Source organism: Eimeria tenella, genomic scaffold, assembly GCF_000499545.2.
Source record: "Eimeria tenella Houghton genomic scaffold, Eth_scaff2, whole genome shotgun sequence".
NCBI classification, from domain to species: domain Eukaryota; phylum Apicomplexa; class Conoidasida; order Eucoccidiorida; family Eimeriidae; genus Eimeria; species Eimeria tenella.
Genome location: NW_013541843.1, coordinates 209,630 through 233,935, shown reverse-complemented (window position 1 = coordinate 233,935; position 24,306 = coordinate 209,630). Strand labels below are relative to the sequence as shown.

The 24,306-nt window shown below is 54.1% G+C and overlaps 6 protein-coding genes across 6 annotated transcripts in view; 3 read left to right on the top strand and 3 right to left on the bottom strand.

Moving 5' to 3' along the window:
- Nucleotides 1-949: 949 nt before the first annotated feature.
- On the bottom strand, nt 950-4,087 carry ETH_00028910 (uncharacterized protein; the record flags this gene model as incomplete). Its single annotated transcript, XM_013374224.1, has 1 exon — nt 950-4,087. One exon carries the CDS (start codon nt 4,085-4,087, stop codon nt 950-952), a length of 3,138 nt encoding a protein of 1,045 aa, XP_013229678.1.
- A 2,013-nt stretch (nt 4,088-6,100) lies between these two features.
- On the bottom strand, nt 6,101-10,694 carry ETH_00028905 (hydrolase, TatD family domain-containing protein, putative; the record flags this gene model as incomplete). Its single annotated transcript, XM_013374223.1, has 10 exons — nt 6,101-6,170; nt 6,403-6,485; nt 6,592-6,653; nt 6,772-6,855; nt 7,031-7,141; nt 7,259-7,344; nt 7,449-7,770; nt 7,993-8,093; nt 8,294-9,062; nt 10,583-10,694. The coding sequence occupies 10 exons, from the start codon at nt 10,692-10,694 to the stop codon at nt 6,101-6,103; spliced, it is 1,800 nt and encodes a 599-aa protein (XP_013229677.1).
- A 2,251-nt stretch (nt 10,695-12,945) lies between these two features.
- ETH_00028900 (uncharacterized protein) lies at nt 12,946-16,280 on the top strand (the record flags this gene model as incomplete). Its single annotated transcript, XM_013374222.1, has 8 exons — nt 12,946-13,552; nt 13,672-13,874; nt 14,097-14,221; nt 14,440-14,548; nt 14,677-14,853; nt 15,109-15,248; nt 15,350-15,725; nt 16,098-16,280. The coding sequence occupies 8 exons, from the start codon at nt 12,946-12,948 to the stop codon at nt 16,278-16,280; spliced, it is 1,920 nt and encodes a 639-aa protein (XP_013229676.1).
- A 1,002-nt stretch (nt 16,281-17,282) lies between these two features.
- Nucleotides 17,283-21,739, top strand: ETH_00028895 (uncharacterized protein; the record flags this gene model as incomplete). The annotated part of the gene is made up of 3 exons (XM_013374221.1): nt 17,283-18,541; nt 18,760-18,872; nt 19,359-21,739. The coding sequence occupies 3 exons, from the start codon at nt 17,283-17,285 to the stop codon at nt 21,737-21,739; spliced, it is 3,753 nt and encodes a 1,250-aa protein (XP_013229675.1).
- Nucleotides 21,740-21,949: 210 nt separating this feature from the next.
- Nucleotides 21,950-23,248, top strand: ETH_00028890 (uncharacterized protein; the record flags this gene model as incomplete). Its single annotated transcript, XM_013374220.1, has 1 exon — nt 21,950-23,248. One exon carries the CDS (start codon nt 21,950-21,952, stop codon nt 23,246-23,248), a length of 1,299 nt encoding a protein of 432 aa, XP_013229674.1.
- A 921-nt stretch (nt 23,249-24,169) lies between these two features.
- Nucleotides 24,170-24,306, bottom strand: part of ETH_00028885 (tuftelin interacting protein 11, putative) — a gene marked incomplete at both ends in the record, with an annotated part of 3,835 nt that continues 3,698 nt past the window's right edge. Inside the window, one exon of the mRNA XM_013374219.1 lies at nt 24,170-24,273. Within this exon, the coding sequence (XP_013229673.1) occupies nt 24,170-24,273 (104 nt within the window). The remainder of the gene's footprint in view (nt 24,274-24,306) is intronic.

Here is a 24,306-nt window from a genome sequence, read left to right as displayed (position 1 = left end):
TGGAATGCCTCAAACGCATCGACAAATGAATCGACAAATGAATGGACAAACAAGTAAGTTGGCCGGGCCTCACGAGAGCCACCTGGATAGGTTTGCAGTTTTCCGATTTCCAGTGCTCCCGCAGAAGCCTGAATGTTTACTTGAACGTTAGTGGATGGACACTTCCCCCATTGACTAATGACCGAAGAAGAAATGCAGCAATGTCAGTAAATACTTGAGAAAGATAAAATGTAATTTACTACTTGGCAACAACACAGCAGCCTCCTCGAATGCAGCGATATAATGGGCTACAGAGCACTCAAGCCCATCAACAAATGCATGCACATGCAGACGTGGTGTCGAAATAGTTGTGTCTGTCTGTGCATGCTTGTCCGTTCATCTTTTCTGTCGCTGCATTCTCGGCGGCTTGTGATGTGGTTGCCTCGTAGGAAGTTACCGTGTCCCCACCTACAGTTCGCATGTGTGTTTATGCACATTTTCACCTACAAAATGCATGCAGCGTCTGGTGACCGCTGCTGCCACTTGTCAGCTGCTGCGCGCCTCTGCAGCTTTGCGTTTGTTGAGATTCTCTTCTGCTGCAACTGCTTACCTTCGACTGCACGCATAGTAAAGGGCTGACGCCTCCCTTTGCCCCTCTGGAGTGTCTGTACACATCAAGTATACGGGCACACGTTATTGACGCCGTTTGCATCTATGCGTAGCACCCGCGAACTGCTCAAAAGCCGTATGCGCTCGCTGCATGCGTTGCTGTGGACGTTTCGTTTTATTGGCGGTTTCACAGAGTCAGGCTGGCGACAACGGTAGCTGCTGCTGACCATGCGCAGGGCTATTTAGCAGCTACTGACAAGCCGCATGCATCATTGTGCATGCACGCGAATCAAACGAAGGAGAAACACAAAGAGGAAATAGCCCTTGTTAGCTTCCCTCTTTGATGCTGGCTGCGGTGCTGTCACTGTGCAAGCAATTTGCCGGCACTAGCTGTGTCGCTCTCTTGCTGCTGTTGCTGCGTCTTCCGTGCTGCTGATGTGCCTTCAACCACTCCAAATTCTGCTTCTCTGAACCGCCTCGACTCCGTGCCACTGCTCGTGTCTTCCTGTTGTTCGGTTGCTCCCTCTACACCTGTTTCTGTTTCCGTAGATACCTGCTGCTGTTTTTGCACTGACGTATAGCCGAAGTTGTTCCTGTGTGCGGCCCGCTGCTGCTCAGCAGCAGCAACAGCAGTTGCCTGAGCAGCAGCAGTTGCTGCTGCTAGTGCTTGCTCGTGTTTCTCCGCTTGCGTGCAAGCAACCTGGAAGGCAGCCCTGCCCTCAGCGTTCTCCAACCCCCAAACATCCTGTCTCACTTTCGCTGCCACTGCCTCCTCTGCCATGCTCACTGTCTTGCTTGCTGCAACAAGTGCTGCTTCTGTCTGTTCCTCCATGACGAATGAATTGAGGGCCCCAGAAAGCCGCGCATACGCGTACACAGCCTTGTTGGCTTCCCGCCGTACTGCTGCCTCACGCTGCTCCTGCTGCTGCAGCCGCCGCCTCTGCTGCTCCCTATAATCTGCACCAAAGGTAATCCCAGCGTCTGCTCCCATTGCCGATGCATCCTCTTCTGCACGGATCGCCTCTTCCGTTTCTGCAAACTCAGCCGCCTCCTCTGCATGTTTGAAGCTGAGCTCCCCCGACACCCGCCGCGCGATTGCTGCTGCCGTCTTCGCCAGAGGCAGCAGCTTGCTGAGCATTGCTTCCGTGTGTCCCGTTGCAGCAGCAGCGGGCGGCTCCGGCATCTGCAGGAGCACCCTCAGACTACCAATAGCTTCCATGGCAGCTTGAATCCGATCCAAGTCGTTCCTCATCTGCTCGTACACCCTAGCCTGTCTCTCGCCTGCTTCCAATAGTCCATAGAGAGACAAATGACCTGCGGATACACCCCGTGCTGCTGCTCCCAGAGCCAAAAGACCCTCGCCCACGCGGTCTGCGCTTACATAAAACTGCTGCAGCAGCGAAACCAGCTGTTCCTGTCGCTTCTGAAGAGGATCCGTTTCAAGATACTCGACATCTGGCTTCTGTTTTGCCTTCCCATCCTGCTGCGGAAAGCCGTGCTGCTGCCGCTCTTGCCACCCGCTGCTCCAGACTTTCCACTCGAGGTCTGCAAGGCGCAATCTTTCCGTCTCTGTGATAGCATAGCAGGAAGCAGCAGCTAACCAGTACGAACTGGAAGAAAGATATATGCCCGCCCGCATAATTCCGTCGATTTCACTAGTCCATACTTCTGTGGCGTGCTTGTATTTGCTTTCGATTTCCCCATAAGACTTCTGAGTTGCTGCTAGCGCCCTCGTTGTGGCAGTCACTGCCCAGAGCGGCCGCTGCAGCTGGCTCAGCATCTTCTGCACCTGCTCCTCCAGCTCACGCTGCAGCTCCTCCGGGTCTTGCGTCCCCAGTTTTCCCTGCCGCTGCTGTTTCCCGTGTTCTTGCTGATGCTGCCCCCGCGGATCCTGCTGCAACGACTCCTGCGGCCGCTCTTTCTGCTGCATAGAAAGCTTGACCCTCCACTCTGCTGCTGACAGCACCGCAACTCCCTGCATCCGGGATAGGTCTTCGGTTGCTGCTTGCTGCATTTCCCTAACGCCGTTCAGGTGTACAGACAGTATCAGGTCAGGCACGGGAGAGGAGACGAATGCCTTGCTGTATAAGGCGGCGAAACGCTGCCCCGCTTGCTGCAGCAGCTGCTGCTCGGAATGCAGCTGCAGCACCAACTCTTCTGCTGCCTGCTGCTGACCCTCTATAGTCTCAGCAGCCATTGTATGCAGCCACTGCGCCTCCGCGAGCGCCGCGTTTACCTGACCTTCCAGTCGTTGTATTGTTGGCACAAGGCCTGCCGTTGCTGCAGCTGCTGCTGGTTTGCCCGATGCTCCGGCCAGCGGCTCTGCAGCAGCAGCAGCAACCTCCTGCTGCAGCTGCTGCAGCTTCTGCAGCTCCGCCATAGCAGCAAAAACAGCAGCACGCAGCCGCAAGAAGCGTACAAACGTAGAACTGCCCCCCAAGGTCTTCGCCAGCGCCTCAGTCTCATCCAGCAATGCTTGTAGTGTGTCTTGCTGCAGCGACGGCTTAAATGCCGCTGGCATTTCTGCTGCATTCGGCTGCCATAGCGACCCGTCTGCTGCTAACACTGACGCTGCTGCTTTCCCTGCTGACTCCCCTGCAGCTGTTGCTTCTCCTGCTGCGGCTGCTTCTGCTGATGTTTTTCCTTCCAGCTCTTCCGCTAGCTGCCCCGCCGCTGGCGCAGCTAGTGGTTCTGACTTTTGCCCTGCAGTGGCAGGTCCTGGTGCTGCTGCCGGCATCGCTTGTCTCTTCGCTGCTGCTTCGGCAGCGGCTGCACTCGCTGCCATTTCCGCGGCTTTGGCTGCTGGGATTTCCGCATCTCTCTCTGCTGCTGCTCCCCTCTGCCTGTTCAAGGGCAGCGGCACCCGTAGCAGCAGCAAAGCAGCTAAAGCGGACAACAGCAGGAATCCCTTTGTCAGGCGAGAATGGGGAAACAGGGCTGATCGCTTTGCTCCTACAGGGGGGCTCTCTGCTGCTGCTGCTGCTGCTCCTGTTGCTTTTGATGAGTCCCATGTCTCCGTCCAAGCAATATCAGCGTCCTTGGGCAGGGGCCCCCAGCCGCGCGGGGCCCCGTAGCCACTCTTAGCTGGCCCCCGTGAGTTGGGTCTGAAGGGGCCCCTCAGGGGGCCCCTAATAGGGCCCCTCAGGGGCCCCTGAAAATGCAAAAGGTAGGGAGAAATCCCTCTGGGGCTCAGATATGGGCTGCTTGGAGGAGTGGCAGTGGTGATTGCGTCTCCAGCAGCCGTGGGAGCAGCAGCAGCAGCAGAAGCACTAGTGGTCGTGGCGGATATGGCCCCGTTCTCGCCTGCTGCTGCTGAGCCCAGAATCAAGAAACACACTGGTAGACAAAGAACAAAGAACATAAAACGATAGCGAAACATGCTGCAGCAACTGCCGTTGCTGCCATTGCTGCTACTGCTGCTGCTGCTGCTGCTGCTTCTGCTACGGCTGCCGCCGTCAAGGGCAGCCAGGACCCGCCCACAGCTCCGGGAAGGCTTCATTGGGGTGGCGCTTCTATGAGCCCTGACTCCGCTCTTCTTCTTCCTAAACTCTAAATCGTAAACCCTAGTTTTAGGCTTACAAACCCTCAGCAGCGCGGCTTAAGTAAGCCAGAGACGAAAACGGCCACTCATCTCCCTAGCCTCAGGGGGGCAGCTGAGCAGCAAAAAACCTTCCACAAATTTTGGAAAGTATAAGGCATAAGCCCTTAAAACTAAATCGGAAGTCGCGAGTCTCGGCCCCGCTTCTGAAATCGATACGTCAAGGCCTAGACCCAAAAGCCTACGCCGCAAGCTCTAAACTCTATCCCGCAGAGCTGAGAAGCGAAGAGAACCTCTGGAATGGCGACTGACGTCATTTATATTAACAATTTCAAACATAAAAAAGCGCCGCCAAAGAAATTAATTCAAAAAGACACAGTTGGGCGAACGCGGCTGCTGGAATCGTGCTGGCAGAAGGGGGAAGGATGCCCGGGACAACTTCTGCTTATTTGCGGGCAATCCATCCGTTTAAATTAATCACCTTTACCATTTATAAATTAAGCGCAAGAAAACGGAGAAGCTGCTGCCCTTGCTTTCGAAATGCACAGGGAAGCTGCTGGCAGCCAACGGCCCAGTACAGTATCGACATGCTTGTGCGCCCATGCTTCTCCTGCCTTCTTAGCCCACGCTGGGTCGAACAGTCCTTAGAAGTTACTGACATACTGCATTATCATATTTAATCAATTTATTTAATGCAAATATCGATCAAATCAGCCCCATGTAGAAGTCCCAAAGTCCTGGCCAGCCCACAATGTGGGAGACCAGTGCCAATGTCTTGTTTGGTGGATTCCGCAGACTGGGAACCTAGCTTCCATAATTGCTGCTCTCCTTTTCAGTATTTTCATCTAGAGTTACGGTGCACCATAGATCCTCACTTGCAAGGAACCCACGGAGCTCAGAAGACACTGCTTCGTGCAGCCGTGCCTCACGAGTCGCTGGCCCTCAGTGAGCCTTTCAGAATTCATGTAGAAGCTAAGACATTAAATCAGACCTACATATAGTGTTCTGTGATCAGTGTCTCGCCCTGCATCGCAAGAGGGGCCTGGAGTCTCAGCGCCGCTCCAGGGGCCCCGCCGTCGCTAGCTGCAGCGCCAGTGGCTAGCTAGGAGGCCATATTCGGCTCTGGCTAGCCACTGCTAGCCAAGCCTACGGCAGTGCTCGCTCTGCGCATTCCGACTGCATGCAAGGCAGCAGCCCTGCTACCCGTACTGCTGCCGGTGCCGGGTCCACCGCCACTGCTGCCGACAAGGCGGCCCGTGTTGCTGCGGCTCCTGTTGTTACTGTTGCTGCTGCTGCTGCTGCTGTTGCAGCTGGGGCTGCTGTTGCTTCTGCTGCTGCACTTCAGGCGTACATATACCGACCGTCTTTTACTAAAGGCTACACCCTGAGCCCTACTTTCCATCCAAGAGGCAGTGTTCCAAAGAAGACCACCTGCTATCTGTGCATGCTCTCTGTTCCTCCTTAGCTAGGGTTTAGGGTTTAGTGTTTGGCTTCAACCATCGTTGAAGTCAAGCGCTGGGCTGTGCTCCAAGCCCTCACTTGCAAAACCACCGCACACTGCGCAGCTGACTGGCGGCTGGCCTTGGCTAGCTAGCTATGGCTAGCCAGCCGCATTTGGCTAAAGCCTGAACCCCCGATCTCAGGAGCAGAGTCACATGCAGCTATTTGGTCTGCAGCAGCAGCAACTAGCAGCTAAGGTTAGGGCCCAGAGTTTGGGCCCTGTGGCTCCGACAAAAGGGGGAAAACAGACACGGTGTTTTTGTATATCCTGAGAAATGCAATAAGCCAAAACTCTAGACTGCAAGCCCTAAAGACTAAACCCTAAACCACCGGAGCGCCAGTCAGAAGCCCATCGCAAACAGAGGAACATTTGAAACACCGCCTGTGATGCCACGAAATAGGGTGTAGGGTTTAAGGCCTACGGTTTAGGGCTTACTGACTGGGGTTTAGGGTTTAGGGCCTAGGGTTTAGAGCTTACTGCTCGGCGAAATCCTTCTCTGAGAGGTTGGGGGATACAAGTTGACGGACAACCTCCCCAACAACGCTGCAAGCAAACCCTTAACTCTACACTCTTCACCATTAACCCAGTACCTAAACCCTAATTCCTAAACCCTAAACCCTGGCAGCTGCAACCAACCAGCCTATCCCTTAAATGCAGCGCCTCAAGCGCTGCACCCTTGGTCCTGAACTCTAGACCCTAAGCCCTCCACCAGAAACCCTAAACCCTAAATCCTAAATCCGAAACCGTAAGTCCCATCACTTTAAGCCTTTCTCACCTTATGTTGCACGGTTCATTGCGCCCCTTTACTTGATCGTTTGCCGTCCATTTTTCAGGCTTAACTCCATTGAGCGCCGATTTCTGAACAGCAAACCCTAAACCCTAAATCCTCAGTATTTGCACCAAAGGGGATCCATCAAACCCCAACGCCAAACCCTTAAACCCAAACCCTTAGCCCTGAACTTACTTGCTCATCACTGAGCAGAGCAAATCCCGCATGCGTTGGCCTCAGTCCGCACCAAGGAGCATCTGCAGCGCATAAACCCCAAACCTCATATCCCAACTCCTCAGAGACCCTAAACCCTTGAGGCATAGTCGTGTTGAATGAGAACACGACCCAGGGTTGAGGGTTTAGGGTCTAGCTTGCCCGTTTCCAAGAGGATGCGAGACAAGGGCAGCTGCCGGACAAATTCCAGGTTTTCTCTCGTCTTCAGTGAACAGCCGTTAATCCCTGAGCGCATGCCAAACCCCAAACCCTAAACGCTAAACCCTAAAGCCTAACTGTTGCACGCTCCGCGTACGCTGGCGTAGTTTCTCACTGAGAAAGCCTCGAGCAGCTCACAATCTGGGCTCTGGAGAAACAGCCGGGGATCTAGGGTTTGAGATGTAGGGTTTAGGCTTTGTACCTATGTACAAGCCCTCATTTAGCAACTCTTTCGCCTCTTCGGCGGTTCCCGTAAACGAGTGCACAACTCCTCCCCTCCCAGCCCACAAACCCTTGCGTCGCCGCAGGATTTCTGCACCAGCAAAACAAAGCCTAAACCCTAAAACCCAAAGCCCACGACCCAGTTTGACCAGCCTGATACCCTTGCCACGCTGCAACCCCATCCTAGGGTTAAGGGTCTAGGGTTTACCAGTGAAGTCCGCAGCTGCATTTCTCATGTGCAGAAACAGCGGCAGCTGCAAGGAGTAGCCCAAAGCCAACTGCAGCTCAAAGCACCTAAGCTCACGCCCACCGGACGCAAACCCTAAACCCTAAACCCTAAAACCCCAAGCAGCTCGAAACTGACGCCTTGAGTTAATCTCGGTTTAGGGTTTGCCTACTGCTTTTGTGTTGCTGCATCGCAAAAACGGAGCCTGTCATAGTCCAGGCCAATCTCCCCTACAGCGACGACCCGCCTTCGCTGCTGCTGCTGCTGCTGTTGCTGCTGTTGCTGCTGCTGCTGCAGCTGGTGCAGCTCAAAAAGACGCTCCACATATACTTTCGGGTAGTCACCCAGCCGCAGGCCCCCCTCCTCCACCTTTGATGCAAAGGACTCGAATTCCTTGCTGCTGCTGCTGCTGCTGCAAGTTCCTGCAGCAGCGAACTCCTCGCAGCGAGTCGGGTGGATCCCTACAGTCAAGAAGAGGCGTCTGCATTCAGAATCTGCGCGCAAACCCCAAACCCTAAACCCTAGATCGCAAGCCCTCAGCCAATCAACCTGAGGTTGAACAGGCAAAACCTAAACACTAAACCCTAATTTGGCGTTTCTGGACCTTGCTGGGGAACCGCTTTGCCATTAAAGCGCCCGGAGCCTAGGTGTGTCAGTGCGTGGCTAGGGTCCAGGCACTCTAATGTTTAGGGTTTAGGGTTTAAGGTTTGTGCCACCGTATGTCTGCGCGATTTGGAGGTTTGTGTGGAAGTCCTCAAACGCCCCTGTTGTCAGCATAATTTTGCTGACTCCCGATGCTGCTGCCCTCTCCAAAACCCTACACAGAAACCCAAGAACCTAAACCCTAAACCCTAAACCCTCGATGTCTTAGCAGCTCACCAACATTAGGCAGCAGAGATAGCAGCCTGCCTGCTTGACGGTCTAGAGCCTACTGGGTTCCCATGTATAGTGGGGTTTGGAATCGATTAGGGTTTAGGGTTTACTAGGGTTTAGGGTTCGTCAGGGACAAATGTTTACTGTTCTATATCTGGTGGGTGCTTTTGCTTCTCAAAATAGCAGCCCTTGTACATCGGGTCGCAAAGATTTGCCCCGATGTCCACATATGTTGGGCCACTCATTGCTCTTGCTGCTGTTGCTGCTGCTGCTGCGCCTGCTGCTGCTCCTGCTGCTGCTGCTCCCGCTGCACCAGCACTGTGCGGTTCCTCAGCCTCAGCTGCAGCAGGATTGGCAAGGCAGCGAAGAGCTGTGGTACTGCCGGCGTTGCTGCTGCCGTTTTTCTTGCTCCCCTTCTTGCTGCTGCGTTTGCTGCTGCCGCTGATATTGCTGCTGCCACTGCTGTTGCTGCCGTTGCTGTCGTTGCTGCTGGTGGGCTTCCAGCCCCCCCTTGGAATCTTCAAGAGCCTCTTTAGTGGATTTCTGGCGGCGCCTTTGCGGCTGCGGCGGCGCCGTGTGTCTTCAGGGAGAGTTATTTCGAAGCAGCACAGAGCACGCAGCACAAACCTTTGCTGCTGCTGCTGCTGCTGTTGATAATAGGGCTGCTTCTGCAGCAGCCCTCTAGGGGTATGGACACCGATCAACGAATCCCAGTAAGCTGCATAGACTGCAGGCGAATTGAGAGTTGCTGCTGCTGCTGCAGTTGCCGCTGCCCCTGCAGCGGTTGCTGCTGAAGATGGGCCCAACCTCCCAGCTGGGCCGCCCGCAGCGATGAAACTCCACCTCGGCCTTGGTGCTGTTCTTGCTGCTGCTGCTGTTGCTGCTTCTGAGAGAGGGGAAAGGCGAGAGCCCGCTGCACCGTAATTGCAGCAGCAGCAGCAGCACAAAAGCAAGGTCACGAACGGCCGCGACAGGACTGTAAATTTTCTGCAGGGAGCTGCATTCATGACCATTCTTATTCTGCTGCGGCCGCCGTTGATGCCTCTGCGGCTGCTGCTGCTGCTACTGCAGCCTTAGAGCTCTTGTTGCGGTGTAGGAGCAGCTAGAGCAGCTCTAAAGAGCGTAGCTGGTACCACGCACTACACAAACCCTAAACCCTAAATCGCAGTGGGCAAGATACCGAAGATACCGTCGGCGGGGCTGCTGCCTCTCCAGGGGCCCGTTTTCCCAAGCCATTGACCCTAAACCATAAAACCTACATGTTAGGCTTTGAAGAGTGAAGTGTAACCTAAATAGCACATCTTTGACGTGTTAGGACTTTAGAAGTACAAAAGCTCGAAGCCCTCTACCATAAATCCGCCGGGGAACTTGTGCCTCAGGGTCGGCTGCTCATCTAGTCATGTTCAGAGTTTAAACCCTAAAGCCTGAACGCTAAACAATGAAGTATTTACATTAATTCAATTTAGATCAAATGCATAAATATGGAATTAGCTTTTGCTCATTTTAATGTATTCACGAGGAAGGACGTGTCTGCGCAAAATTAGCAAAAGTTACTGTTTAGGGCTTACGTTTTTGAATCTGGGGCCAGTTTTTCAGCAGATCATAATTAAAAACACCAAAAGTAGAAGGGTTAGACTGAAAGGCTCTCGCGTATAGAGGCTCTGGCTACCTTGCGTACGGGGTGGCTCTGGCGTCTGCGGTTCGTGGCTTGTGGTTTATGGTTGGAATTTAGGGTTTACGTTTTCGGTTTACGGTTTTTGGTTTTAAATTTTGCGATTTTAGAGCCCAATTGTATGTTTCAAAATGCGTGTCTACACTTTTGCAGATAAAGCTTCGAACGAGGTTGCAAGAATGCTTGTCTTGGAGGTGGTTTGTTCGGAGGTGCCTGTTAACGGCAAATCTACAAATATCTGCACATGCCTATATAAGCATAGATTCGCACATGTCTAATGCAGATATGTGTAGTTATGCTTATCTCTTTTGGGGAGCTCTACGGCCTTTTGGTACCAGAAGGTGCTGCCCAAGTGGAACTTGAGAAAAACTAGAACAGTTCCGATAGAAGATACCCTACCTCCGCTGGCGCGATTTTAGGCTTAAAAAATGACAGAGTGATGTTGCCCCACAAGGAGATGACGGACTTCTGGGGAACTCAAGGCGGCAGAGTCCACATACAGAAGCAGCGTCAACAATTTTCGTTTGAAGCAACACACTCTCGGGGAATTTTGAGCACTTTCTTCGTTCAAGTTGATATTCATGGGTCAAACTCTCGGCCAGCATAATGCGCCTCCACTCTCTGGAGCCCAGTACTTATCTGGCCGCTTGCCTTCATCGAATTTCTCTCCGACTCCTCATAAAAGTCGCCTCATAGGAAATGCCGGAAAAAGGGATTTAAGCGCGTTTTCCAATAAAATTTTTTGTGGTGTTATTAGCCACTTGCCTTAACTTCATCGTGCCTATAGTGGTGAGAGAAAAGCCCGAGCTGTTCTCTCTCCAAGCCTTCTTCTGCTCCCGGTGCTATAGACAAGTCTAATCCATGCTGCACCATTTGTGGAGTTATAACCACACTCTAGCTTGCAGACATGAGAGATTTCCAGGCATCTCGCTCCATGTATCCAACTAAGAAAGTGAAAACAGATGCATCGATGACCAGGAGAGAAGGCAAACTTGTTTTCTCAAACAAATGAACTGGTGACCTCTCAGCCAGTGGGGAAGCCATCGGGTTTAAATGAACGGAGTGCTACCGCAGCGACGCTCTGGGGGCTAAATATATAGAACAACAGTCATAAGGACAAAGTTTTTATGGGCCCGCATACTCCAAAAGCTTATAACTAAACGCCCCTCTGTGCAGAGCTTCCGCCGTTACGAGCACTGGGTGTGCGTTTGCTGCAGCGCCTGCGAAGTGTGCACAGCTGGGGCGGAGTAAGCTGCTGCTAAGGGGTCAAAATACTTCGCTGCGTTCCTAAAAGTTGTCGAACAAATAGAATAGGTAGGCCAGAGCCGCATCCGTAACGCTGCAGGCAGTGACGTGTGTGCTGTGAATCGGGGAGAGTCAGTCGCGAGACGGGGAATAGCCTCTTGCGCACTTCACCAAGTTGCTATTTGGTCTTATGAGGCATAAACTTATTCATCAACATTTTATAGATGGTTCTGTAGCATCTTCTTACGACAACAGTAAAAGTATTCAGCTTCTCAAGTAGCTAAGTGCATGCTTTGTGGACCAAAATAGCCACCTGGTGAGCGAAGCAGCAGGCTTTCTGTGGTGGGCACGTCTCGCGGCCGCTGGCTCATCAATTTAACATAATTTACGAACAGCAAATATTTGCAGACAACTAGACGTGCATTTCCAGCCCCTTAATAGGCCCTTTTTGCATATCTCTATTTGTTCCGACTATTTTGGTCCCAGAGGAGCTCTAGAAAACCTTCCTTTTTTTCAAACTCAAGCATTGGCATTCTTCTGATGATAGAAGAAAGCATTGTAGATACACTCAAGCCATGCTATATTCCAGTACTTTCGCGGACACCTGCAAGATAACCCTTAGGCTACTTTGCAACGATATGGTTTAAGAAAACCCAAAGGCATATACTACATAACTTTCGACAAAAGACGGTGTACTTCTCTCGGTATATTTTTATATACGTACTCTCGTTTACGATGAAACAGAGGTATTAAATATATACATACACTTCGAACAAGGCTAAGTGAACGTCGACACACTACAGTGTACGCAAATAGCTACTCTTGTTCACATATTTGTTTGTTTGACTTACACTTCTGTGCATGCACCTTCCGTTAAGTGTTTCTACTTGTGTTTTCTCCAAAAGTGCTATCTGCGCATCCCCACAGCCCAATGTTTTGTGTTCGGCCTCTCCTGCGCGAACTACAAAGAAATGTACTGAGGACCACTGAAGACTTCAAACTCTAGACCAGGATCCTGAAGGTCATGTTTTGAAGCCAAAGGGTGAGAGAGTAGGTTTTAGAGATCCTACTTCTCCAATGAACCTAAACCCGAAGATTTCAACGCTGGCAGCTGTGAGCAGGCAAGATTTCTTTTTTACACGTGAGCCCGCGAGCTCTGAATACTGAAGGCGAATAGCCTGAGGCCCTTAACAGTTTTCAATAAAAATCAATTAGCCGAAAATAAACCAGGTATGAATATGCATAGGGCTGCTCGAACAGCGGCATGAGCCATCAAAGACTATTGCGCTCTAAACCCTAAACCCCAGAACGTTGGAACCTCTCTTTAAAAGCCTCAAGCCCAACACTTCCATATTCCAAGTTTTGGGCGGGAAAATTCCAAACCTTAAACCTCATAAAACCCTGGTGATGAAACGCTGACAGCATCACACCCTTAACCGAACTGAATCGCAAGCCGCACACGTTGAGTCTAAAACCTTAAGTCCTAAGCTCTGGGTTCCTGTTTTTGTGAGGCCTTTTTGGCTTTTTTAGGGACTTATTTGATTGGAAAATGTTTACTTTTTGCTGTTGCGTTTGTGGCTGGCTGGTCCGCTACCACCCCTTACATAGGGTCAAGGTATACCTCAACAAGTACTGAGCCTTGACAGAAAAATTTTATTGTCTAAAATTATTCTTGAATCAGTCTGCTTAATTATCTTCAAGAAGTTAAGGGTAAACTCTAAGCCCTAAACCCTAAAGTCTAAATCCTAGACCATCAAGCGGCGAGCACGGGGCTGCGCGCCCACCAGTGCAGAGCCGACGGTGAGGGTCTAGGGTTTGAGCCCATGTTCTTCAAGGTTTGGGGCCTACGGTTTAGGGTTTAGGGGTTATAGACAGCAAAATGGAAACCCTGCCTGCAGAGCCCGAGGCTCTGGTGGCCGTGGGGCCACTGGGATCAATCGATCCCGAAGGTGGGCTCGAAGTGACCCTGGCCGACAGCTCCCCGAGGCCAGTAGCAGAAGCAGCGGCAGAAACGAGTGAAATGCAAGAGCAGCAGCAAGAGCAACAGCAGCAGCAACAGCAACAGCAACAGCTGCCGACGCTGCAGCGGCTCAATCGGGAAATTCAAACCGCCAATGACTTAGCGGAGACTTCCTTTATAGAGATGGTTCCTGCTGGCGCTGCAGAGCAACAGCAGCAGCAGCCGCAACAGCAGCAAAATAGAATGCTTGAACAGAAAGGGAGCGATCCGGAGGAGTCGCCTCAAAAGGCGGAGCTGCAGGAAATGCAGCTGCAGCAGCAGCGGCAGCAGCAGCATCACCACGAGCAGCAACAGCAGCAACAGCAGCAACAGCAGAAGCAGCAACAACAGCAGCAACAACAACAGAAACAGCAACAGCTACCGCTGGAACCTCTCAAGAAGAGAGCTAAGATTCCCTTCATTGCCCACCGCAGCAGCTGCGGCAGCAATCAACTCTCAGAGTGCCCTCCAACAGTTCCTCCCCCGAGTTAGCCCTAAACTCTAAATCCTAAACCCTAAACCCTAAACCGTAAGCCCTAAACTCTAAGTCCCAAACCCTTGACCCTTAACTCCAAGCACTGTGGGTTATGAAGTGGGTCCCCGCAGGGAAGGTTGGAGGCGAAGGTCCGCCGCGCTGTACGCAGCAGAGAGCTGCGGCACGAAACGGCAACAGTCCAGCAGCGGCTGCAGCAGCAGCAGCAGCAACAGCGACAGCAACGGGACCCGCAGCAACAGAAGGAGAGACTACTCAGTGCCTCCGCGTGGCCAAGCAGCGCGTGGAGGAACTCACCACTCACCTCAGCCACCTCGTCTACCAGAAGCAGGCAAAAACCTCTAAACCCTAAACGCTAAACCCTAAACGCTGAATCCTAAACCCTTTCTCTCGCCTCTTTTTTCATATTTAGTACTCGTTCATACGAAATCAGTCTGAATTGTATCAGCTGCTGGTGCGGCTGTTGCTGTTGCTATTGCTGCCCCTAATCGTGCTGCTGCTGCTGCTGCTGCTGCTGCTGCTGCTGTATCTGGTGCAGGTTGTTTCAGAGGCCCGTTGTGCATATGATGAAGCTTGCTTGCTGCAGCAGCAGCAGCTTTTAGCCATTGAGTATGAAAGGGAAAAGGCGCTGCTGTTGCTGGAGCGGCTGCTGGACGAAAAGGAGTGGGCAATATATCTCTGATTCCGAAGGCTAAACCCTAAACCCTAAACCCCCATTTTGCCAAACAGCTACACCCTAAACCCTGAACTCTGGGGACAAGAACCCCTGCCTCTCCTCATGGCGTCTAACATTCGGTGCTAGGCTTGAAGAGCGCTGCATTTGAGGTTTTGCCGTGTACACTTTGAAACTTAGGGTTTACGATTTAGGGTTTAGGGTTTAGCGTTCACAGTTCAGAGCTGTTCAGGGCAGTGAACGACAAGGTTGTTGCGTACGAAGTTATCTGCGCGACAAAGCCCAGTGAGAAGGGCCAAACCACAAATAATTGTTTGGTAAGCAAGGTGTAAGCTTTAAACCCTAGACCGTGAACGCTAGACCCTAAACCCTAAACCCTAAACACCAAACCCTGAACATTGGCTCACACATTTCCGGTGAGCCCGTCCGGTGCTTTAAAACGCAGGACGATCTCAGCCACTGCGACAGCAGCACCACCGAGAACAACGGCAGCAGCAGCGACAGCAGCAGCAGCAGCAGCAGCAGCAGCAATGACAATAGCTGCGCTGAGGTTGAAGTGGTTGCAGTCAAGGTGATGGAGGTCTCACTGACGCCGCGCACTAAGCGGCGAAGGCTCTCGAAGGTTGCAGCTACCAAAATACAGGCAATACTCAAACCCTAAACTTTAAACCCTCAACCCTAGACCTTGGATCCTGAACCCTAGGCCTTAAGCTCTACACATTAAACCCTAAACCATAACTGCTAAATTTTCAACAGTAATCTGAGATCAGCTGCTTCTGCAGATTATGTGGGTCTGCGACGATAGCGCCGCTCTAAACTTGTAATTTAGGGTTTAGGGCTTAGGGTTTAGGGTTTAGGGTTCAGGGTTTGAGTACAGGCAAGGTGGCGGGGATACGCCGCGCGCTCCGCGCTTAAGCGCGAGCGCTGCATTGCTGCTGCTGCTGCTGCTGTTCTCAACAGCTTTGCTTCAGCAGCAACAGAACTCCAGCGCAAGATCAGAGGCTTGCTGCAGAGAAGGTCGGCGCCTTAACCCTAAACCCTAAGCCCTCAATCCCAAACCCTAAAACCCAAACCCTAGATCTAAATTCCAGACCCTTGCACGGTGGGCTCTGTTTGAGTAGGCAGTATTTGGAATATGTTCGCACGAAGCTGCTGCTACCACAAAAGCCAGCAGCAGTTGCAGCAGCCGCAGTAGCAACAACAGCAGCAGGAGCACCAGCTGCAAGCCCAACGAAGGCAGCAACAGCGAAAAAAAAATTCAAAGGGATCTCACGAGAAACGCAAACTCCTGGCTGCAACTTTGAGCAGCAGCAGCGTCAGAACGAGCAGCAGCAGCAGAGTCGGCAGCAACATGAGCAGCAGCAGGAGGAGCAGCAACAGCGGCTCTCCGTCGTGGAGCTGCCTGTGGCAGTCACTAGCAGCCGCAGCTCCGTGTGCAGCTTTCCTCACCAGCTGCAGCAGCAGCAGCAGCAGCAGCAGCAGCAGCAGTTGGGTGTTGCAGTCTTTTGCTGCGAGGGCTGCGAACAGAGGCGAATTGCTGTTTGCTGCTCTCCCTCTGATCTGCTGCCGCTTCCTGGAGTTTCTTTCGGGTGTCTGTACGCCTCAGTAACCAAAATACAAAGGGCCATTCGAAGCGCCATTATCAGGGCTAAATGGAAGGCAAACCCTAAACCCTAAACCCTAAACCCAAAACCCTAAGCCTCGAATTCTAAACTCGTTATTTGCACAGTCTTCAGCTGAATCCCTTGCTGCTCCGGAGGTTGCCTGCACAGCCACAAACCCTACACTACATTCTAAACCTCAAACCCTAAACCCTAGATGGTACCTCTAAACCCTAAACCCTGGATCCTTTGTCTCTGCGCGCAGTCAGTGCTGGCGAGGCTGCAGCACCGCAAACGCTACGCCGCGCTGCTGCAGCGAACCTCTTTGCTGTTGCAGCAGTGGCAGCAGCTGCGCCTGCTGAACCCAAAAGACGAACAAAGAATGTTGCTTATGGCTAGCCACCAGCTAGCCACGATCAAGCGCATGAAGTTAGTCCGAAGCGTCTAAACTAAACCCCAAACCCTAAACCCTAAACGCTAAACGCTAACCCCTAAGCCCTAAACCGTGAACCGTAAACCAACACCCTAAACTCTCAACCCTGAAGCTTCACCCTAAACGCTGGACCCTAAATCCTAAGCTCTGAACCTTGAACTCAAAACTCTAAACCCTAAACCCTAAACCCTAAGCCCTGACGCAAAAATCCAAATCATGAGTCCAAAGCTACACAGCGTGAAACGCCCACCGGGGCCTTAAGCTCCACGCCGAAAAATATAAACCATAAACCCTAAACCCCAGATGCTAAACCCTAAACCCCACTCTGCCAAGTGCAGCGCTGAGCTTGAATGCATTACTGCAGGTGTTTCTCCACATTAAGGTCAGCACTAGGGTTTAGGGATGAACGTTTAAGGGCTTAGAGTTGAGGCCTAGAGGTTTAGGGTTTTGGACCAGGTTTAAAGGTTAAGGCCTAGGGTTTAGCGCCAGCGCTTTGGGTTTCGGGTTCAGGGCAAGTGTTTTGAGTTCAGGGTTTGGAATTCAGGACTAGGGTTTAGGGCACAGGCTTTAGCGTTTAGGGTTTAGGGTTTACAGCAAGAGCCACTTTTTGCAGGGCTAATGCGGCGTCGCCCCGTTCGCAGCGGCAAGCAGATGCAGCAGAGCGGCTGCTGCAACGCTGCTGCCGGCGGCTGCTGCTGCAGCTGCCATTTACTTACCGGAGTCATTCCTTTACGAATTTGCTGGTGACGGAGAAGCAGCAGCAGCAGCTGCAGCAGCAGCAGCAGCTGCTGCTCAACCAGCGCAACCTTGTTGAAAGTGCACAGTCCATCTGGGTGGGGTACGGATTTCACTTTTGCTGCTGCTTCCGTTGTTGCTACTCTTGTTGCTGCTGCTGCCGTTGCTGCCGCTGCACATACTGCAGACTCTGCTTATTTTCTTTTGTGGCTGCAGCTGGTTCTGCTGCTGCTCTTGCTGCTGCTACTGCGGTTCAGGCTCAGGGCGAGCGCTGCTCCTGCGATGGCAGCAGCAGAGCCTTTCAATCCCTCCAGAGCTGCTCACGCCCCAGTTGCTGCGTTAGCAGCACCAGCAGCAGCTACAGCAGCAGCACCCGCAGCAGATGCTGCTGCAACTGCTGCAGCACCACCAACGCCTGCAGCATCTCACATTGCAGCAGCAGCAAAAGACGCCGATATCTCCTCGTCCTCCACGCTGCTCAGTAGCGCTGCACCAGGAACACCAGCAACAACAGGAGCACGCGGTGTTAGCAGCAGCAGCAGCAGTAACAACAACAGCACCAAAAGCAAAGTCCGCTTTCTTTCGTCTTCACCCCCAGCTGTTGCTCCTGCTGCTGCTGCAGCTCCAGCAGGGGCCACCGGCTTGTCAGCATTGCCAAGCGTCGGTGTGGCTTTTTTGAGCACTTTTGCAAGAGGGTCAGCTGCTGCTGCTGCTGCTGCTACTGCTGCTGCTGGCGGCGTCAAGTTCGCCTTGGACGTGTCGGTTGCTGAGGCTGCAATTGCTGCGGCTGAGGCTGCTGCTGGCACGTCTTCTGTGGAGCGCCGGGCCGCCGCCGCGCAGCAGCACCAAGTAGCAGCAGCAGACGCGCATGCAGCAGCAGCAAATACTGAACGGCAGCTGCTGCTGCTGGAACGCAGGCTCTACAAGAAGGGCACATTAGCCAAGTTGCACACAGCTGTTCGGTTCACAGCTCAAAACCGCATAAAGACTTTCTTGCAAGACGGCAGCCTCGCAGCAGCTCCGCTCCGGGCCCCTGCTGCCGCTCCTGCTGCTCCTGCTGCTGCTGCGCAGGGGACTGTGGGCGAGCAGGGGGGCTTGCTACGGTCGGCCCTGGCACCCGCCGCAGCAGCAGCAGCAGCGGCTACAGCCGCTTCAAGCATTGCAGGAGGAACGATGACAGCAATGGGGGCTGCAGCAGGCGCAGCAGCAGCAGCTGCTGCAGCCGCAGCAGCGACGGGCGCGGCGGCTGCCAGTCTCTTCCCAGAAAGTCTGGGTCTTCGTGCAGCAGCTGCAGCAGCAGCAGCTGCTGCTGCGAACAGCGAGCCAGCAACAGCTAACGGCTTTAACATTTCCGCTGCGACGCTTACAGGCGCAGGCACAGCAGCAAACACGCCAGCAGCAGCAGCAGCAGCAGCAGAGGAGTCCAAAGAGGGCCCTCGAAGGTGCCTCAGCGCCTATGGGGAGAGACAGCCGGCCCGCCTTCAGTGGATGGGGTATGGGGGGGACGAACTCAACCAGGCCATCCGGCAGTTCATGATCCTGTAAACTATAAACCCTAATCCCTAAACCCTAAACCCTGAACCCTGAGCCCGAAGGCTTGTTTTTGCTTCATTGAACACCGAATAGAGTGATGAAGAACCGTCTACTAAAGGTATGCAGCGCTGAGAAATGCAGAGAGTCCGCGCTGAGGGCCTAGAGTGACGCACAATCGCCTGCGGTTTAGGGTTTAGGGTTTAGGGTTTAGGGTTTGTGGCTGGAGGTTCGCTGCAGCAACAGAAAAAGCGGGCGCATGCTGGCGGAACCGGGCTTTCGCGGGGACAGGCAGCAGGCCTCTAAAGGAATGCAGAAAGCCGGGCTTCTTGGGAGTCCCAGGTCTCAACCCCTAGGCACCAAACCCTAAACCCTAAACCCTTTAGTCCAAACCCCAAACCCTGAGCTCTAAACAGTGGACCCTAATGCATGTGCTGCAGCAACTGAGCTAACTCAGAACAGCCCCGCAACCACAAGGTGGCTTGGCTTTCGCAGGCGTATGGCCCTCTACAATAACTACCCGTGAGCCAAGGGTTTAGGGTTTACGGTTTGGTGCTTAGGAGGTCTAGCGTGTAGTGCCAAAGGTGCAGCGCCACGTCAAATGCCTGCCTGCAGGGTTTAGGGCTTCAGCTTTAGGATTTGCTGCTGTTTTGACCTGCAGCACAAACTCATCTCCAAGATACAGCCGTCTTCAAAGCAACCCCGGCAAGGCAGCGCCCGCTCAGGGTTAAGGGTCTAGGGCTTAGGATTTAGGGTTTAGCTTAATTAGCCTCCAATTTCGACAGCAGTACACAGTCTAGGGTTTCGGGTTTAGGGTCTGTGCTGCAGCGTACGGCAGATCTCTAACCAGTCCTCGGAACGAGCAGCAAGCAGCAGGAACATCAGCAACAGGTGCAGCAGCAGCAGCAACAACAGAAGCGAAAACTGCAGCAGCAGCTGGAGCGTCACCAATGGCCAAAGACACACCTAAAGCAACGGCATGTCCTGCAGCAGCAGCTCCTGCTGCTGCACCAGCAGCTGCAACACCTCCCGTGGAGACAGCAGTAACTCAAGCAAAGCCTGAAGCAGCAAGAATAGCAGCGGAAGCCGCAGCAGCTCAGCCACAGTCGGAAGCACTGGCAGCAAGAGAAGCAGTAGCAGCGCAGCCACAGCCGGAAGCCTTGGCAGCAACAGAAGCAGCAAAAGCTCAGGGAGACTCTGAAGAAGCAGCAGCAGCTCGGGGAGAGCCTGAAGAAGCAGCAGCAGCAGCTCGGGGAGAGTCTGAAGAAGCAGCAGCAGCAGCTCAGACACAGATTGAAGCAGCAACTGCAGCAGCTCAGACACAGACTGAAGCAGCAACTGCAGCAGCACAGGCAGAGCCTGAAGGAGCAGCAACAGCAACACCAGAAGCAGCAGCAGCAGCAGCGACACTCGAACCAGCATTCTCGGCTGCGGTAGCAACTGCAGAAACACCTGCTGCACCTGCAGCACCAGCATTTGTACCAGCAGCAGCAAGTGAAGCAGTAGCAGAAGATGAAGCAGCAACAGCAGATGAAGCAGCAGCAGCATATGAAACAACAGACACAAATGAAGTGCGACAAACAAATGAAGCAGCAGCAGCGAACGACGCAGGAGCAGCACCTGAGCCACCAGCAGCACCTGAACCAGTCGCAGCAAATGAAGCAGCAGCAGCAGATGAAGCAGCAGCAGCAGATGAAGCGGCGGCAGCAGATGGAGCAGCACCAGCAGATGAAGCGACAGCAGCAAATGAAGCAGCAGGAGCAAATGATGCAGCAGCAGCAAATGAAGCAGCAACAGCAAATGAAGCAGCAACAGCAAATGAAGTAGCAGCAACAGATGAAGCGGTGGCAGCAAGTGAAGCAGCAGCAGCAGATGAAGCAGCAGCAGTGGATCAAGTGACAGCAGTGGATGAGGCAGCAGCATCAAACGAAATAGCAGCTACACCTGAACCATCAGCAGCAAACGAAGCGGAAGAAGTCCCTGAAGCAGCAGGAACATTTGAGCCAGCAGCAGCCTCACCTGGAGCAGAAGCAGCAGACGAAGCAGCAGCAGCAGCAAATGAAACAGTAGCAGCAGACGAAGCAGCAGCAACAAATGAAACAGCTGCAGCACCTGAACCAACAGCAGCACCTGAACCAAAAGTAGCAAGTGAAGCAGCAGCAAGTGATGCAGCAGAAGCACCTGAGCCAGAACCTGCAAGCGAAACGGCAGCAGCACCTGAACCAGCAGCAGCAACTGAATTGACAGCAGCAGAAGCAGGTGATGCGGCAGCACCACCTAAGCAAGCAGCAGCAGATGAAGCAGCAGCAGCACTTGCCCCACAAACAACATCAGCAGCAACAATAAACACGGCCAACTCCCTCAACGGAGAAGACGTAAGCGACCCATGCAGCCAGCAGCAAGATCTGCAACAGCAGCAGCAGGCGAACCAGCAGCAGGAGCAGCAGGAGCAGCAGGAGCAGCAGGAGCAGCAGGAGCAGCAGGAGCAGCAGGAGCAGCAGCAAGAGGAAAAGCAACAGCAGCAACAGCAACAGGAACAAAATCTGCAGCTGGAGCCGGCACTGCAGCAGGACTCCGAACTTCTGCAACAGGAGCAGCAAAAGTTGTACGGGCACCTTTGGCAGCCTGCACAGCAGCAAAAGCGGCAGCAGCAGCAAGTAGCCGCACGGAGGAGCACGTGCAGTAGCTGCACCAGTAGCAGCAGCAGCAGCAGCAGTTCTTCGCAGTTCAGCAGGCGAAGACGTACGGATGACAGCAGCACCTCCTCTTTCTTGCTGCAGCAGCAGCAGCAGAGACAGAGATGGCAGCTACAACAGCAGAGGCAGCCGCAGCAACAACAGGAACTTTTGGGCCTGCAGCAACAGCACCAGGAGCAGGACGAGCGGCAGCAAAAGCAACAGCAGCAGCAGCAACAGAAGGAAGAAGAGGAGGAGGAGCTGCAGAGGAAGATACAACTGCAGCGGAAGATGCACTTGGGAACTGAAATGACAGGAGCTGCAGCGGCAACGGCAGCAGCAGCGGCTGCAGCACAGGCAGCAGCAGCAGCAGCACTGCGGAGGGAATCGGTCCGGCAGGAGCGTCTGAATGCGCTGCACCTTATGTCTTCAACCGGTGTGGCTGCTGCTGCTGCTGCTGCTGCTACTGCTGCGTCTGCGGCCGACCTTGCTGCTTCCGTCGTTGCTGCTACATTTGCTGTCGCTAGTGCTTGAGTTGCGTAACTTGATCTTGCTGTATCTGCTGCTACATTTCCTAAAGCGGCCTTCGCTGCTGTTACTGTTTCTATTACTGCTGCGCGTATTGCTGCTGCATCTGTTGCTGCTTTATCTGCTGCTGCTGCCTGGCCACTGCTGCTGCCGCAGTTTGTGCCATCACGCCGCTACCGCTGCTGCTTACGCTGCCGCTGCTGTGATCGGTGTAGCATGGCTTGTTCCCTGCCCTGCTGCGCTGCTGCGACGGCTGCTGTTGCTGCTGCCGCTGCTGCTGCATGTAGAAGCTTCTGTTGTGTGCCTGTTCCTGCAGCAGCAGATGCAGCAACCACGCCTCTGCTGCTGCGCCGCAGCATATCCTCCCAGAGCAGCAGCAGCACTGAGTCCACCACGGAGGGAAGGAGAGGGAGCGACCGGCAGCAGCAAGGGGGGTCTGCTGCTGCGGCTTTTGCTGCTGCTGCTGTTGTTGCTGCCACTGCTGCAGCCGCTGGTGCTGCGGGCACCTTCTCCAAAAACTCGCCGCGCAGAGACCCAGCTAATGCTTACTACCAGCACTTGCCCCCCATTTCGTTTGTACAGGGAACTGCAGTTCTGCGGGCACCAGCAGCAGCAGCAGCAGCTAGGCCAGCAGGAAGAACAGAGACAGCTGCAGTGGCAGCAGATGCATCAATGGCAGCACGCATAACTGAAAAAGGCGCTGCTGCAGCTACACCCATTGCCGGAGTGTTATCACGTGCTGCAGCAGCAGCAGATGGAGCAGCAGCAGCGCCTGCTGCACCCGGTAACACGGTCCGTTTCGACGTGAAGCAACGGCAGCAGCAGCAGATCCAACTTCGGTTTTGCTGCCGAGGCAAGACTCTGCAGGAAATAGTTGCTGCTGCCTCTAATGCGCGCAGCAGCAAGGGCAACAACAACAGCAGCAGCACCACCACCAGTGGCCAGCAGCCTTCGCAGCACTCAGAACTGCACGAGGAGCTGCGTGAAGCCGCATCTGCAGCAGCACAAGCTGCAGCAGCGGCACAAGCAGCAGCAGAAGCTTACAAGACCTTAGAGCAGCATGAGCGGCAGCGAGCCAAGCAGCAGCAGCAACAGCAGCCGTCAACGCCCCGCCGCAGCAGCAGCAGCAGCTGCCCCACATGCAGTCGCAGACCAGCCAGAACGGCAGCACCTATTGAGGCGGAGCAGCAAGAGCAACAACCGCAGCACCAGCAACAGCAGCACCAGCAGCACAGACGCACTGCTGGCCGCAGCAACAGCAGCACCAACTGCGGCGGGGGCACGTGCAGCTGTGTCTACGCTATATTGCAAGCAGCACACAGCAGCAGCACCAGCATCAGCAGCAACAGCAACACTGAAGACACAAAGGCAGAGGCTGCTGCTGCTGCTGCCCTGTCTGCCGCAGCCGCAGGGCCTGCCGCTGCAGTTGCAGAGGCCTTAGTCGCTGCTGCGCCTGTCTTGGAAGCAGCAGCTGCCGCTGCAGCTGCAGCGGATGAGATGAAGCGACAGGGATAGACCGATCGCATGCAGCAGCAGCAGCAGGCACCGCAGTTGCTGCTGCCGTTTCCACCGCTGCTGCAGCAGCACAGCACTTCTTTATAAGGCTTCTGTATGTGCAGCTCTGCTGCAAGTGCACGCCGCAGCAGCAAGCAGCAGGAAGCAACGGAAGAACAACCAAGCTCTTGTAAATAAAAGCCCAAACCCTAGAGCCTACGCCCTAAACCCTAGACGCTAAACCCTAAACCCTCAGCATGCATTCAAATTATGGAAACTGAGCTCCAATTCGCTCATATTTAAGTCTGGAAGACAAAAACAGGGACTTCCAGGAACGAACCTCGAGGGGGCCTCCCTTTGGGGCCCCCAAAGCGGCCCCACGGGGACCATGAGGGGCCCCCTGAGATTTCCCATCAGCCCTTAAACGCCAGATAACGCCCCAGCTTAAAAACTGCCCCACTTGGGGGCCCCCGGCCCATGCTCAGGGGCCCCTACGGCCGGGGGCCCCTATGGCCAGGGCCCCCTGTGGCTGGGGGCCACTCCGGTGGGGTGCCCCTATGAACAGGGGCCCCCATGGCCTGGAGCCCCTAGAACTGGGGCCCCAACAGCTGAGGCCCTTCGTCCCTTGGGACCTGGGGCCCCCCAAAAACCCCTTAAGGCCGCTAAAGGGCCCCTCAGGGGCCCCAAAAAGCCCCTCAAGGCCACTGAAGGGCCCCTCAGGGCCTCCAAAAAACAACTTAAAGCCCTCAAAGGGCCCCTCAGAGCCCCCAAGAAACCCCAAAGGCCCTTGAAGGGCCCCGAGGAGCCCCCAAATGGCCTTTGCAGGGCCCCCAAGAAGCGCCTGTGCAAACCCCGTAAAGAGCTTTTGTGCAGCTCCAATTAAGCCCCAGATTGCCCCTAAGAAAGCCCTGAGGGCCCCAAAAAACGCCCCTGCAGGGCCCCCTAAAGAGCCTCTCCAGGGACCTCCAAAGGCCGCCACAGGGCCCCTAAAGGGCCCCTTGAGGGTCCCTCTACAAAGCCTACAAAGGAAGGCCTTTGGGGGGCCCCTTCATAGGAAGTGCTCCGCAGGCCCACGGGGG